The sequence below is a fragment of the Oenanthe melanoleuca genome, chromosome 1A (genome assembly GCF_029582105.1).
Source record: "Oenanthe melanoleuca isolate GR-GAL-2019-014 chromosome 1A, OMel1.0, whole genome shotgun sequence".
Taxonomy (NCBI): Eukaryota; Metazoa; Chordata; class Aves; order Passeriformes; family Muscicapidae; genus Oenanthe; species Oenanthe melanoleuca.
Window position 1 is genome coordinate 27403501 of NC_079334.1, and position 15673 is coordinate 27419173.

General features: G+C 37.2%; 1 protein-coding gene across 2 annotated transcripts in view; it reads left to right on the forward strand.

The window, feature by feature from the left end:
- Positions 1-13977, forward strand: part of CDK17 (cyclin dependent kinase 17) — a 53434-nt gene extending 39457 nt beyond the window's left edge. For both annotated transcript variants that reach the window (XM_056482516.1, XM_056482517.1), the window contains 12 exons: positions 352-408; positions 1807-1921; positions 2443-2537; positions 3185-3247; positions 5915-6038; positions 7005-7125; positions 7646-7743; positions 8010-8115; positions 8902-8944; positions 9813-9903; positions 10154-10231; positions 10653-13977. In XM_056482516.1, coding sequence (XP_056338491.1) covers positions 352-408; positions 1807-1921; positions 2443-2537; positions 3185-3247; positions 5915-6038; positions 7005-7125; positions 7646-7743; positions 8010-8115; positions 8902-8944; positions 9813-9903; positions 10154-10231; positions 10653-10690 — 1029 coding nt within the window. In that variant the 3' untranslated portion in view covers positions 10691-13977. The remainder of the gene's footprint in view (positions 1-351; positions 409-1806; positions 1922-2442; positions 2538-3184; positions 3248-5914; positions 6039-7004; positions 7126-7645; positions 7744-8009; positions 8116-8901; positions 8945-9812; positions 9904-10153; positions 10232-10652) is intronic.
- The last annotated feature ends 1696 nt before the right edge of the window (positions 13978-15673 follow it).

A 15673-nucleotide genomic window follows, 5' to 3' on the forward strand; every position in this document is an offset into this window, starting at 1 on the left:
GATGGACTAGTTCAAGATGACTTCTGTGCTTTAAGCTGTAACAACCTGAGTAGTAGTAATCAGATCAGAAGAATGGAGAAGACTTAAGTTAGAGGTAGGTTAAAAAGTGTAACTTAGCTCTCAATCCCTCCAGGATACTCAGTAGACTGGCCAGCAGGCTGAGCACTGGGCTTGGGTGCTTGGATGCATTTATATCATAATGGCTAATTTGTTTTCAAAATACCAGATTTGTGCAGTGTTAGTCCAGTATTGTTAGGTAATTTTCTGAAGTAAAGTTTGGCTTGTTCACTAAATTATGCAAAATTAAGTGTTTGGTTTTAGTGATCAATTTGCCATTTCTTTTCATTGCAGTCAGAAATTGGATTTGGAAAAATGGAAACCTATATCAAGTTAGAGAAGCTTGGAGAGGTACGTACAGCTTTCTTTTGGAATGATGACAATGTCCTATGTAAAATTTTGTGTAACTGAAATTTTCCATATCCCTCAAAGTACCTATTGAATTTACTTTTTCAGTAAACCAAACATATTCAATGTGTGTAACAATGTCAGAACCACACAAATGTTTCTGCATGAATAATAAGCAAAAGAAAAAAAAAGCAGAAGAACCATCATAGGGCTAGGGAAGAGCGACACTCCATTACTAAATATGCTGTGACCTTCTGTACACTAGCTTTTTTTCTTGGCTACAACCTCCCTCCAGACATTTGTAGAAAGCAGCAAGATCCCCCTCAACTTCCTTTTGTTCAGGCTAAACACCCCCAGCTCCCTCAGCTTCTCCTCATTGGACTTGTGCTCCAGACCCTTCACCAGCTCCATTACCCTTCCCTGGACACTCCAGCACCTCAGTGTCCTTGTTGCAATGAGGGGCCCAGAACTGGCACGGGATTCGTGGGAGGGGTCACCTCACAGGTGCTGAGTACAGAGGTACAATCACTGCCCTGGCCTCACTGGCCACACTGTTGCTGACACAGGCCTGGGTGCCCCTGGCCTTTTTGGCCACCAGGGCACACAATGGCTCATGTTCAGCTGCTGTCAGCCAGCAGCCCCAGATCCTTTTCTCCAGTCACTCATCCCCAAGCCCATAGCACTGTGTGGGGTTATTGTGACCCAAGTGCAGAACTTGGTGCTCGGTCTTGTTGAACTTCATAAAGTTGTCCTCAGCCCATGGATCCAGCCTGTCCTGATCCCTCTATAGAGTCTTACGGTGCTGTAGTGATCTAGGACAATTTCTGTACCTTTGTTGCTTTTTCATGGCATTTGCATTGCCACTGTTTTCTCAGAATTTTTTGTCTTAATTTAATATGCCTCTAGAGTTTTGTGTCTCTTGTTTAAAAATATATGATGAAGACAACAAGCTATCCAAAGGACTTAGATATTTTCTTTGAGGTTGTGGAAGGGCATGTCTGCAGCCTTTGGAAACATAACTGCAGCTTAGTGTAGAGATACCCAAGCTAGATATCCATAGTTAGAGAGAGACTTTCAGGAGTGCAAATGATCCCAACAGTGAACTTAATGAACTTAATGCTACCTGATCTGACTCCTTTGGTAGCTCTGTGGTATTTAGGTTTCCATGTAATTTTCAGAGCTGTTAGACGTATGCATCCCTTCTGGCTTCTGTTGAATTCAGTCCTATGCTTAAAAAAGACTTCTGTATTTTACATTTTACAAAAGAATATAATGAAAAAATTATTCGTGTCCAAAATGAAACCTATTAGAGCCTCAAATAAAAGTTAAAATTTTCTTAGTTAACTAATGTTTTGATAAAGAAAAAACTTGTAAAAATTCCCTTCTTTTTCCATTTTGTAGGGTACTTATGCCACAGTGTATAAGGGGAGAAGTAAATTGACAGAAAATCTGGTAGCTCTGAAAGAAATCCGTCTGGAACATGAAGAGGGAGCACCATGCACAGCCATAAGAGAAGGTGGGAACTTTTTTTTTTTTAGTTTTTAGAATTTCAGACACTTCTGGATTTCTTTTTGACCCAACCACCATCAGTACTTGGAAATACATAGGCTATATGGGACATTAGTGAAATGGCCATTAGTATTGGTGAGGAAAATTATAGTCCAGACATATTCAAGGTTTTGTTTCAAATTTAATTTTGTTATGGGGGGTGATTGTGATATCAGATGTTGTAAGTGAATGATTAAATCTGAACTAGGCTGGTGTTAGTGAGCAACTTTCAGGGACTCAGAATACATTTTACAGAATTACTTCTGTCTGAAATGTATAGTTTGGGAAATACAGGCTTGTTACTCAAGTGTGTTTGGTGTTTTGATTAAATACCTTTCTTATTACGTGATCCATATGAGTTTTATGTTCTTAAAAATAGCTTTTTAATTTAAAAAACTGAGTTAGCTTATATGGATGATCTTAACTAGAAATCACATTTACTCCTCATGTGTTTTGCACTTAATTTGTTCTTCCTGTTCTCTCTTGCAGTGTCATTATTAAAAGATCTGAAACATGCAAATATTGTTACGTTGCATGATATTGTGCACACGGACAAGTCTTTGACTCTTGTTTTTGAATACCTGGTAAGTGCTTAAACAATTAGTGAGCTTTACATTTGATTTATTGTTTCTAAAAAACAGAAACACAACAAAATTCTGTAGTTGTTTTTAAAATACTGGGACTGTTTTGAGTTTTCTCCTGCATTTACAGTCATTCAGCTAAAAATGATAACAGTGTATTCAGTTCTTAAATTGCTGTAAATTAGTAAATACTGTTGTGATCATTTCAAAGTTTCATTAATAGCAGATAATGGTGGTCTGCCTGATCAAACTGTCTACTTGTCCAAAATCATTACCTGTATGAAATGGTAATCAAATTATTGTTCCAATTATATTTTTCTGTTCCTGTGATATTTTTCTGTTGTGACATAGCTGACTTTCAATGTCATTGGAGAATATACCAATTCTATAATATACTGTGCCTCACATAGATGGAGGAGAAGGTGATGGCAAATAACATTGCCTGAGACAGTGCAGCTTGCTGGAATAAGGGAATTTCTATCCTCTGGAAAGCCAGGGGTATTTGTGTCCAGGCTTTTGAGGTTTTTGTCATTTAATATCTTTTGCTGAAATTTCATTTTTTGATTAATCATTTCAGTTCCAACAATAAGTAATGTTCATGTAATTTGTTGCACACAATTTTACTGACCACGATGATGTTGTTTTGATAGGACAAGGACCTGAAGCAGTACATGGACGACTGTGGTAACATCATGAGTATGCACAATGTAAAGGTGAGTGTTTTTAGTGGCAGTGGCCTTCCAGCTTTGTCCTAAGAATTTCAGAAAACTTAATAATCAGGAGCTATATGGTTTAGTCTCTTAGAAAATAAAATAAAGAAACTTAACTTCATTTTTGACTTGACTTAGCTACATTTGACATCAGATGTTGTCTTTGTTTTAAGCGTTTAAAACATTGAAAAGAGGAGATTGTATAATTTCATGTGTTTTCATTCTCTTTGAAGTTACATATCTAAAATTTAAAAATTCCTAAGAAATAGCAATACAGTAATAACTCTTTTGATTTCTTGTCCTTCCATTATTTTATACTCATTTACTAAGTCTGTAGTTTCATATATCCTCAAATGTTTATATGAACACTGAGAAAAATGTAGCCTCAATCATTAATGTCTTTGTAGGTGCCACTGCCTGCCGCACAAGTAAGAAATCACAAATATGTATTTAAAAATCAGTGATTTTCATCTTTCCATTAGTCAGAAAATGGAAATAAAAAATTTTTAGGACCTAATTCACTTTTTCTCTTAGCTATGGTTGTGACCAGGTCAAGTGATTCACTTTCCAGTATGGCCTGCTGAAAATAAGTCAGGTGTTATTTCTCTTGTAAAAAGCAGACTTTTATTTGGAAAACTGGCATAATTCTTAATGTTCTTAGGGCTTTAGATACAAGCTTCCAAACAGAGTACAGTACTGTCATGAAATGAGTGAAGTGATTTGGCACTCAGGCTAGATATTGATTGCTGTTTGGTGAGCTTTTCCTTTCATTCTGTTGTCACATTACTGTAAGTATCTCCAGGGAAAGACATCTGCCCATAACCTACTCTGATGCTTCCTCTAAGAGTCTGCAAAGGGAAATTCTTTAATTTGTTTCTACTTCAGAGAGACAACCAAAAATCATAATTACATTTGTGTTATTAATTATCTGCAAGTTAATAAGCAGTGCTTTAAGCTTAAAAAAATAAGGAAAAGCTGTAAGTGGGAACCCAACTATTTATAATAAGTACAGTTAGTGAACAAGCCAGAATCTGCTTTTGGTAATCTGAGCTAAGCAGAGGAATTGCTTTTCCTTGTTTGCCTATGGCTCAACGTGCCAGTTTGTATAGTCAGTACCTTTGGCACTGGGAAACCAGAACAGCTGCTTAGCTGTGGTAGCTGTAGGTGCTTACCTTATCATAACTAGGGGGGGTATGAGTCATCATTAGCATTTGAGAGACCTCCCTGACATCACTTCCTCACATTCCTCAGCTAATTTTAGTTTTTTGTGTTTTGACAAAATGAAGATCTGTGTCATCTCTGCATGTATTAGTGTTTTAACCAAAATTTTGAGCTAATACATGGCATCCTGTGCATTGCTAAAAGGATCCCTGCCAACTGTGGTGAAGCTTCAAAATTTCTGTAATCTGCTTTGCATTCTTGACTAATCTTTGCAGTCCCAGTGTACATTAGCGAGGAGCATTGACTTCTATAGAAGTCCTTCTAATAAAGCTTGGGACTGACTGCCTCTGCAACAGTATGGGCCTGAGTAGATGGAACAAGACTTGTTGCTTCTCATTCTGCTCTTCAGAAAGGAAATCAAAGAGAAAGAAATCAATCCCAATTCCTGTTTTTCTAGCATAGATGAATCCCATGTCAGCACACTGAGAACAGATGGATGTAACTACACCTGCTGTGTATTTGTCCAGTTTATGAGAAAGAATTTGGTGGTGTCACTTGGTGCAAAAATAAAACAATGTATCAGAATATGGTCGAATAAAAACATTCTAGAGTTTATCATCAGAGATGAGATCCTGTTACATGATTAATTTGTCACATTGCTTTCTGTAATGCTTTGTTGTATGTTTGAGTACCTATGCTGATTGTGTACTGCTGTGTGCTAAATGCCAGCAGTGGCTACCCAAAAGTCCCATGTTTGACCCTTTATACATACAGAAACTGCATAGTATTAGCTCTTAATGCAGTGATACATTAAACTTGCTTGGCTGCCCAGTGCTAAACCTTTCTTTGCCCCATACTACTTTTTTATCTATATATGTGCAGCATTGATATGCATGACTTAAGTTGTTTGCTTGGCTTGCTATTCCAAAGGATTAAATTAAACCTATGTGTGTCAAGGTGAGGGGATGAATGTAAATACCAGAGGCAGTTGGGCTGCTTTAATAATCCTCATTTACCCATTTCTCCATCTTCCCTAAGCTTGTGAATCTCCGTGTATTTTTCCAGTAGCATGCCAAGATGTTCTTTACATGGTTCACCACAGTTGGATAGAAACACTGCTGAGCTGTATTTCCAGAAGTGACTCTGTGTATAACTTGAGTATATGGTCAAAGACAGTTATCTTTAAAGAATTAGTGTGAGGAACAGCAGCAGTAAATGCTTACTTTAAAAACAAACAGCCCTGTGTTTCTGTTCAGTTAAACAGAACAAATTGCTCTTTAAAGTCGTTTTTGTAAAGTATGGTGTTAAAGCAGTGCATTAGCATGAAAGGATTTTAAATCTTTCAGCAATAATGATGATGTCCAGAATTTGCTCATAAGGAGAGTAACTCACTTTTTAGAGAAGTAATTTTGTCCTGCTTACAGTACTTAACTCTCCAGTGCCCAACTAGTCATGCAATCTGTAGATTACAATTTTTTGTCTAATTTATATGAATGTTCTCTTCTGTAGCTATTTTTGTATCAGATTCTTCGTGGCTTGGCGTACTGTCACAGGAGAAAGGTGTTACATCGAGATTTGAAGCCACAAAATCTGCTAATTAATGAGAAAGGAGAACTGAAGCTTGCAGACTTTGGTATGGCCTGAAATTACTCTGTAACAAATAATTTTTTCTCTCAGCAAAGAAAAATAATTTTTCCTTAAAAATGAGTACAGTGGGTCTGTAGTGAATTTGGGTGTTCTCAAATGGAAAATGAAAGCCTTTAACAAGGTAACAAGGTAAAATAAAACAGTGTAATATCTCTATAGGTAACACTGTCACTCCACTTGCAATTTGGAAGTAGTCTAACAGCTTCCTGTGAAATTGGTGCTTAGTCAAATCCTTGAGGTGGAGCTCATGTTGCTTCTCCTAACACTCCACAGTCACTTTAAAGCAGGGTAACCATGACAGGAGAGAGGGTGAGTTTGTTCATGTGCTGAATTGTCAGGTGTTGCACTGTCACTGATTCACCAATTGCTTGGGATTTACAGAAGATTGAGGCATCCACATTTTCCTATACCTTCTGTGTCTGGAAGGTCCTTTGAAAGTTGTGCTGTGTGCCTCTCATTTTATCCCTTCTGTATGACTGAAAGTTGGTGAGAAGGTTGCATCTAACATGATAGACCTCAATTTTATTGAAGATACTGCTGACAAATTGACAGTGTTAGGATGGAAAACCCCTGCTGATCCAACACTGGTTTGGTCTGGTTTTACCATTTAGTTAATTGTTGCCTTCTGCTTTTTGCGATGTAATTTTCCAGAAACAGTGCAGAAGGTTTTTATGGCAGGAAGGTGTCATGTCAATCTAATCCTATACTAATTTAATGAAATTTACAGGATTAGTCCAGGTTTTGATCTGTTTACCTTTCTTCTGTGCTTAAAAATGCTGACTGTGAGATTGCCATAAATACTAAAAGGCAATAGAAATCTCTTTATTAGGGCCTTAAATAACATTAAGAGTTTTAGCAAGTCTATACTTTAGGGTCCTAAAAATAGTTGTCAGTTTTATACAAAAAGATTTCAGCAAGTTGTACATGACTCTTCATTTCCCTTTTTATTAAGGATTGGCAAGAGCAAAGTCTGTTCCTACAAAGACTTATTCCAATGAAGTTGTCACATTATGGTACAGACCACCTGATGTTCTTCTTGGATCTTCAGAGTATTCAACTCAAATTGACATGTGGTTTGTATAGCTTTGTCTAATTCAAATTTTGGTTCTGAATTGAGTTGAAAAAATGTCAACTTTGCTGTTAAATAGTAACATCAAAATATACTCAGCCTTTGAATTTTTGTAGGCTGCAACTGGGATTTTTTGGGAAAGAATTGGTAGACTGGGAAGATGCTATTATTCCTCTCTGAAAATGCAGAGTACTTTTTTATTGCTCAGAGTAAACAAGCTCTAGGCCCACAGCATTTAGGAAAAAAACACGCCGCCTTCTCCTAATGACAGGGAAATGTGGTACTTTACCATGAACTTTAATAAAATTGATTAACTCAGTATCTGAAGGAAGAGGATATAGTATTGCTATGACACAGGCTTTGTTTAGTCTTTATAGCTCTTCTGTTGCTACACATCTTTCTAAATATTTTAATAGTAGTATGTGGCTAATAATTTGTTTTAATTGAAGAGAAATCCCAGAAACCTTTACAAGCTGAAATTACAAGATTATTTCTGCTTTATCTTTTTCTCTGTCTTTATAAAGGGGCGTCGGATGCATATTTTTTGAAATGGCATCAGGAAGGCCTCTTTTTCCTGGTTCGACTGTTGAAGATGAACTACACTTAATTTTCAGACTTCTTGGTAAATGGATACTTTTTGTAATGTTAATGTTAACACACAACGCTTGTATGAGAACTGTAGATCTTTATCTTAGAATAGTATTATATATTGTATTGTAATCAAGGTTATGAAAAATTATTCAGCTGAGTCTACAGCTAATTTTGCACAACATAGGCTTATTGAATTTGTTTCCCTTTCTCCTTTAAATTACAGGATTAAATGTTTTTTATGTCCAAGTTGTTTGTTTACATTTTTTAAGTCGAATTTGTAACTGCTTCTAAATGCAGGAACTCCATGTCAAGAAACATGGCCAGGCATTTCTTCCAGTGATGAATTTAGAAACTACAACTTTCCTAAGTATAAACCACAACCTCTCATCAACCATGCACCAAGGTACTTTGTGTTTTATTAATAGAAAATATGCATCCCCATGGCTTTGCATATTCCTTAGGTGGGAGTGCATTTCTAAGTACAATCTATTGCTGAATGGTGTAAAGCTATTCATCAGCTGTGTTGTTGTGGGCAGATGATAATGCAAAGCAGAAGCTGGTACTATGTGATTACTTCCTCTAATATCATTCTAGGTACCACAGCTCCCTAATGACCTGTGGAACAATAAACTCTGATTAATAATGTTTCCATAGTAGAATTCACACAGCATTTCGTAAAGAGCACAGATTCTCTTCTCTTTGTATACTAGATCCAGGCTGTTTGTTAAAATGGCCAGGTTTCCTTGAGAGTTTTCTTGTAATCATTGTAAAACCATAATGAGGAAGATGAAGGGTCTGTGCAGTTGTTATCAATAAACAAAGACATTTGTTGTCTACCTTGAAGAAGAATATCTATCCCTCTAGTATCCCTCTAGTAAATGAGTAGTATTAATCTTAAAATCAATAACTTAAAAATTCAAATAAATGATCCAGGTCAACTTAGTGAATGACAATCCTAATGAATGATTTGTGTGTCCCTAGTGTCTTCCACATAGTCTTCTTCTGAGATATTAGGACTCATATGTATTCACATTAACATTAATAAATGTTGTTTAGGTGAAAACATTTCCATGTTTAGATAAAATTTTGAGGTTTGATGTCATTTAATTAAATCAGTTCTTCTGCAGTTTTACTTTCATAAATGCAATTCAATAACTGTTTTAATTTTTAAAAATATTTTTATTTTTAGGCTAGACACGGAAGGAATTGAATTGATAGCGAAGTTCCTTCAAGTAAGATGTGTTTTATGGCTTTACTTTATAAAAGCACAAGTTTTGAGTTTTCATATATTACATACAAAATATATTAGAAGCCAAAGTATTTAGTTCTGTCACAAAGTGGAATGTGTAGCTGAGTCTGTAGTGGATGACAGATGTGAGAAGAAGCCAGTGTAGTGTGAAAATCAAAAAACTGATGCTTGCTTTCTTTCCCCCCCAGAATTCATTTCTTCTCTTACTACCTTTTGTAAAAATAGAATTATTCTGTTAGCCCTGACAAAACTAAATCTCTTATGAAATATGGTATTAAACCAGAACTTAAAAATACAAATGCTAAATTTCTTTAATGATAAATTGAGTTTAATGCAAGAGAAAGAGTTACTAAGGTGTACTATTACTCCTTGATGTTGCAACTGTATTCAAAAGCTGAAGTGGTATGTAGGTTTAATCTTTGAATCTGTATTGAGAATGAGCTTGAAGCAAGATAGAAGGCCAACTCCTGCATCTTTGAGTAGATGCAGCACTGTAACTTACTTGTGTGCATCTTTTTAAATGTCTGCATCCTTGCCTAGAATTGCACAGATGCCAAGCAGGAGATACCTAATCATTGTGTCTTCTATAAATAAAGGTTAGGTGTAGTTTTGACCTACATCGATTTACAGAAGTTATTTTTACTATTTTAGCAATCTTGTTACATGTTGGCAGTACTGATTTTGCTAAACCATTAGATAGTCATGTGTGAAATGAAAGTAATGAAAAAAAATTGTCCTAGTGAATTATGGGAAATGTTAAGCAGATAGAGCTTTCTCCCTTTGATGAAATCACTTGATGCAAAGAGGTTTTTAATGGAAACCAACACACTTGTATGCTTTTATATTAATAGTATGAATCAAAGAAGAGAATTTCAGCAGAAGAGGCCATGAAACACGCATACTTCAGAAGTCTTGGAACAAGAATACACACTCTGCCTGAAAGTAAGAAGAGTAGTAAAGTAGCAGAGTATTGTTCAGATAGTGCATTAAAGCTAAGTACATTGTGTAAGGAAAAACTCTATAGTGTATTAAAGAAGTCTGATATCTGATAGTTTAAATATTTGTGAATTGGAAACATTTTTTTAATCTAAACTAAATAATTAAGAATATAATTTTGATCAATGAAACATAGTTTTACATGTGAAACATACATAGTTTTTGTATGTGAATTAATTTCTTTTTTACATTTCAGGTGTTTCAATATTCAGTCTAAAAGAGATTCAATTGCAAAAAGACCCTGGCTTTCGAAATTCTACTTATCCCGAGACTGGTATGAAAAGCTTTATAATTTCTCATGCTTGCTAAAAGAATGCTGTGCCAGAGGCATTTGGAATTGAAAAATGCACATTGATTTTTGTGAATATACTGAGAAAAAATAAAAAATCCAGAATGATATACTGAGATTCCTGTAGAGACATATAACCTAAGTGCACAGAAAGATGTGAGTTTTAGTAGGGATGGGCAGGTACTGTGAAGGTGAGAACATTTTGGAGTTTCAGACCAGTATTGTATGGGGATGAGTGGTGGCAAAGTGACAAACCAGTGCAGTGGGTGCAGTTGAAAGAAATATGCTGATGCTGATGGAAGCACAAGGGGTGTTGCCTTGAAGCAGGAGAAAAATCTGGATAATAACTTAATACTCCATTGTGCAGATGCTTCGGTTTCTTACCATGGTCCGTGTTGTGTTGCAGGACATGGGAAGAACAGAAGGCAGAGCATGCTTTTCTAAAGGGGGCAGTGCAGAATCAAGCCCAAGCCTATCCTGTTGATCAAGGACTTGGATCCGAAGGCAGTGCTTTCTGTTGGTGGACTTGGAATCGCAGTTTGTCTACACTGTCCTCTTAACAGTGGAGTCTTTTTATTTCCAACCTGCAAATTATGTTTTTTATATTTGTTGTCACAGTGTGACAAATTTTTGTACAGTTGGTTTTAAGGTCTCCTCTGCCACTAGAGCCAGTAGGTTACAGCTGTTGATGTAACTGTAGCTGCAATTTTTGTGCAGGACTGAGAAACACAGTGCATTATTTATTGCGGAATCATTGCTGCTAAATAACTACTGTCTGTATAGTTAACACAACAGTTCCATGCCTGAAGAAGTTGCAATGGCTTTATAATATGTGAATGCATCTGTTTCTCTTGATAAAATGTTCTACTGCTGCGGGGTTTTTTTGTATTTCCTAAACTGCAGTGTTTCCTGGAATGTAAACATAGCTTTGCTTGGCTATAGATGAGCCATCTTTAATGCTCTAAGTTCTTGGCACTTAATTCCTTATTTAACATTGGAAGTATGTGTTGAAATAGTTGAAAAATTGTAATGCATATTATGTTTTTGAAAAGCACATGGTGTGAAGGTTGATTCAAACAAGTGAAAAGTAACTTTGATTTGCTCTCAGATCCTATGTTAGTTACTGATAAATTAGAGCATGGAGGCTGGATGTTTTGTCAGGCTTACTCCAGCATAACATATTTGCACATTGTTGTGCATATGGGGCCTGCAGAAACAATAACTTTTTTACCTTGTTTTTAACAATTTAGAAATACAAATAGTAAAAAGGTAATTCATATATGTTGGACCCTGGCTTACTTTTCATTACAGAGGAACAGGACAGCTAATTACACGAGCATGGGAATAATGTCACACTTTTCCCACCTTGTTGCTCTCCCATTTGTGCATTATTCACTTGAAATCAACTGGAAAGATGCAAGTTTGTACTTGAGAAGAACTCACTATGCTACAGAGCTTTTACAATGGGAACTTAGAGAGTTTTTCAGATCTTAGATGTTACCTGTTTTCCAGAGATAGTAAACATATTACTACTATGCTTATGCATCTCAGTGAGTATCATAAGTACACCCTTGGTGATGGTTACAGTATTTTTAAGCATTTGTGTTCACCTTTATGAACCTATTTGTTTAGTGCATCTTACAGAGACTGTAAATCTTTATTGGTATATTTTGAAATGGTCATGTAAATCTTTGGCTGGTATATCATGAAAATAGTCATAGGTAACTTAATTTTTCCTGACATTCACTGTAAAACGTTCAGGGGTCCTACCATTTCTGTTCAGGAAATCTTGTAGTTTATTGTTATTTAACAGTATTAAGTGAATTTTTGTATATTTCATTTTAACTTTATTTGTGAATAGTGATTGTGGCATGTTTGGGGGTGTTTTATTAATATTTCATTGATACTAGTAAATTTGAATTGGGATTTTTTTTTTTTTTTATTTTATTTTCTGGAAGAGAGAAACTCATGTGTAACGGTGACTATTGGACCACTACTGCTTTCCAGCATTTGTAAACCGGTTTTATGTTAAATCTTGTAGACCTAACAAACTGCTGTTATTTCTAACTGACCGACCTGTATTAATATTGTACTTTTGAAAGTATAAATATTATGTGGAATTCTTTGGTTTTGTTTTGAAATTTATAATAACAAAAGCCCTGCGTTGTTAAAAATACAGACTAAGTGAACTGGCGGTTCTTGGGGCATTGTTGGAGCGTTTAGCGGGGTCCGTGTGTTGTGGGAGCCCCCAGGGTCACCTTTGGCTGCTCCTTTGGTCCCCTCAGTGCAGAGGCAGAGGCAGTGGTGTGGCTCATCCGTGCCTGAGGCTGCTCAGGACCTTGTCAGAGCATGGTGCAGTGTCACTGTGGTGAGCAGCCCTGCGTGTCCCACAGCCTAACGCGAGGCTGGGACACGCACGGGGCTCCCCGATCCCAGCGCGAGCGCTGCGGGTGTGGCAGAGGCACAGTCGGCACCGACGGAAAACCTTGTCCTGAAATAGTTGTTATATATATTTTTATAGTTGCTATGGAGCTGATCTAGATTTTATACCGATTAACTTTGTAGGAAATACGTTGTAGACGTGACAGTGTTGAAGAAAGAAGTGTCAGAAAAACATCTGGTTTTTACAGAAGTAGTGAAGATAGACTGAATGTTAGCTGTGGATAAATGTGGGATTTAGCATTTCTAGAACAGTAATACTTTATAAGTCATGTAAGAACAAGTAATAATGTGACACTAGTGAGTAAAGGACTTAAAGGTTTACCTGGTAAAATGAAGTGCATTAATAAACTTAGAAAGGGATCAGCCACACCTAACAAAAGGATGTTCCATTCTAAGTAGGAATTCAGCTTTTTTGTTACAGATGAAAAGATCTTCCATAAAATTAAAGCAGTCTGTTTATAAAGAAATTTTTTCTAAGGACCTGCAAGTGAATCTGTGTTCTTCATGAGAAGGTAGCTTTAAAGAACATATTTAAGAAACTTGGCCTCTGTTGTCAAGCTAGTTTGGAGCTTTTTAAAATTGTCTTTTACTGAAATTCCTGCATCAGCAGAGACAGTTCTGTGGCAGTTGCCCATTTGGGGCAGTAGCCAGCAAGTCTGAAGTTGCTGGGCATCTCTGACATGCTTTTCCATGGAATTCTCTGTCTGCCTTCTGTCTGGCAGAGTCAGGTACTCTGGACTTGGTTTCATTGTCCCCAAGAACTTTAGGAGTGTTGGCCTTTTTGGGAGAAGACCTGAAGTGTGTCCAAAACCAAGCAGAGAGTTGCTAAAAATGGATGACTTTCAGTGTTTGGTGTGACCACCTTTGCTTGATGAGTGATCAGTTAATGAGACATGGCCTGCATGTCGTGGCTGATTATAGGTAGTTATTTTTAGAAGATACCTGGTGTGTCCCACCTAGCCCAGAGTAGAGCTGGCAAGGTGTGGGTGTAGGTGTGTGTCAGAGTCAGGTGGGCTGGAAGCCAGGACAGAGACAGGTGCTGGTGGTGTGGTTGCATTCACGTGCAGGTGAAGGTTGAAGTGGAGAGAGAGTGGGTGGAGGATGGGGATTGACAGGACAGGGTGGGAGATGGAAGGGGCAGACCAACAGCTCAGCAATGCTCTAGTGGAACGTGCATCTCAACATGGCTGTGTTATTTTTGTGCTGCTTTACCACAGCATTAAGTAGCCAGAGTGTATCCCTGAATTGGGCAATAAAACTTAAAATAAACTACTATTATAAAGAATCAACATACTTTGTATTTGCAAATCATTTGAAAAACTGCAAGGTAGTGTTCTTTGGGCTGCTTGCTTGTTGTTTGTGCATGAGTTTTTCACTGCAATAAAGGTACATTGCTTCTGTTCTGCATTGTTAAATGGAATTGAGGTTAAGAATACATTCCATTATTGAGGACAAAATACATGAAAGGTATGTTGTAAATATCCACAGGCTACGTATCATAAACCCAGGAAATACTCGGAATTAAGGTCAGACTTTAAAGAAATCCAAACAAATCAGGGTATGGAAATACAGAGCTACAGTACATGGTGACACTGAAGAGAAACCAGAACTTACCTTATCTGTGACATGATAATTTTTTCTGGTTACTGATGAGCAGAATTGAAGTAATTCATGCACCTTGTTAGCACATTTCAGTACCTTATTTGCCTTCAGAAATTTTGGCTTTAAAACAAATGTAACATCTCTATGAAATGCCTTATTTTTGGAAAGGAACTTGAATGCTTACTTTATGCACTTTGGTGGTTTTTATTTTTTCAGAGGCTGGGCTGTTAAAGATTTAATGCTCTGATTTGGCCTTTGTGTACATCCTGTATGTCACCAGTATGTCTCATACCAATTTAGGAGACTGGCAAGGTAACAAGTGCAGTTATGAAACATCAAGGAAGTACGGAGCAGTTGGACTGTTATAGGTAAGCTCTGACTGTACAGGTGGAATGATTGAGAAAGTATGTAAGGTACACGGGCTTTGGAATTTCTGCCATGCACCTTCTTTCATCTGTGGAGTTTAGCTGCACAAAAATCATAGTCCTGTCCTCGGCCATAGTGGGAACCTGTTTTCAGAACTGGGATTGGAGTTCAGATATTCTAGACTGGTTTTTTTACTTCTTGTATGCAACTTTCACTGAGCAGCACCTCACTACCTAGCTGAGTAAAATTGATTTCAGTGGAAAACATGAACAATTTCTGCTTATTTTGAACAATTTCTGATTATTTTTGAATGTTTTCTAAAATCCCTTAACTTGTTTAAGTTCTGTAAGTTTGAGCAAACTTAAACTGTGAATGCACACATAGGCACGTGCTGCTGTGGTAAATAACTGCTTAATTTATTGTGCTGGCTGCACCCTTCAAGCTCACTCAGGAAGCTGGCCTGCCTGAGTGCATCACTTTCATGGTTGTCCTAATGAAATAGGAGTCTTACTTGGTTCAGATGCCCTGCCTTGAAATACATTTTTCCCTAGAGACCTGTTAGGTTCCTTCATTTGTTGCAGTGGGATCTTTCTGCTGATGGAATTACCATGACTGTGGATTGCAAACCAGGGAGAATGCTCTTCCCTGTCTCTTCTCCAACATTCTCCTGTAGAGCACCTCCCTCCAGGCCTTGCATGGTAGCCTCTGCACTGTCACCTGCCCCTCCTCTTTCACACCCTGAGTGTGTTTTTTCAAAGACTGTTTTTTCCTTTCTTCACTGTCTTATTATTTGATTTGCAGGAGGGGGTAGCTGGCCTGAATCCATGTTAGGAATAATTAAGTTTACATTTATGCATTTACACTTCTTGCAGAGTGAATGTGAACTGATGGGAATCCTTCACAAAACAACTCCAGCATATCCTAGAATCCTCTCTTCCAGGATGCTTGCTTCAAATTACCAGCCCCCTACTCAAGGCAGGCCTTGATACTGATTGCTCCAGAGTACTTGCTTGATGT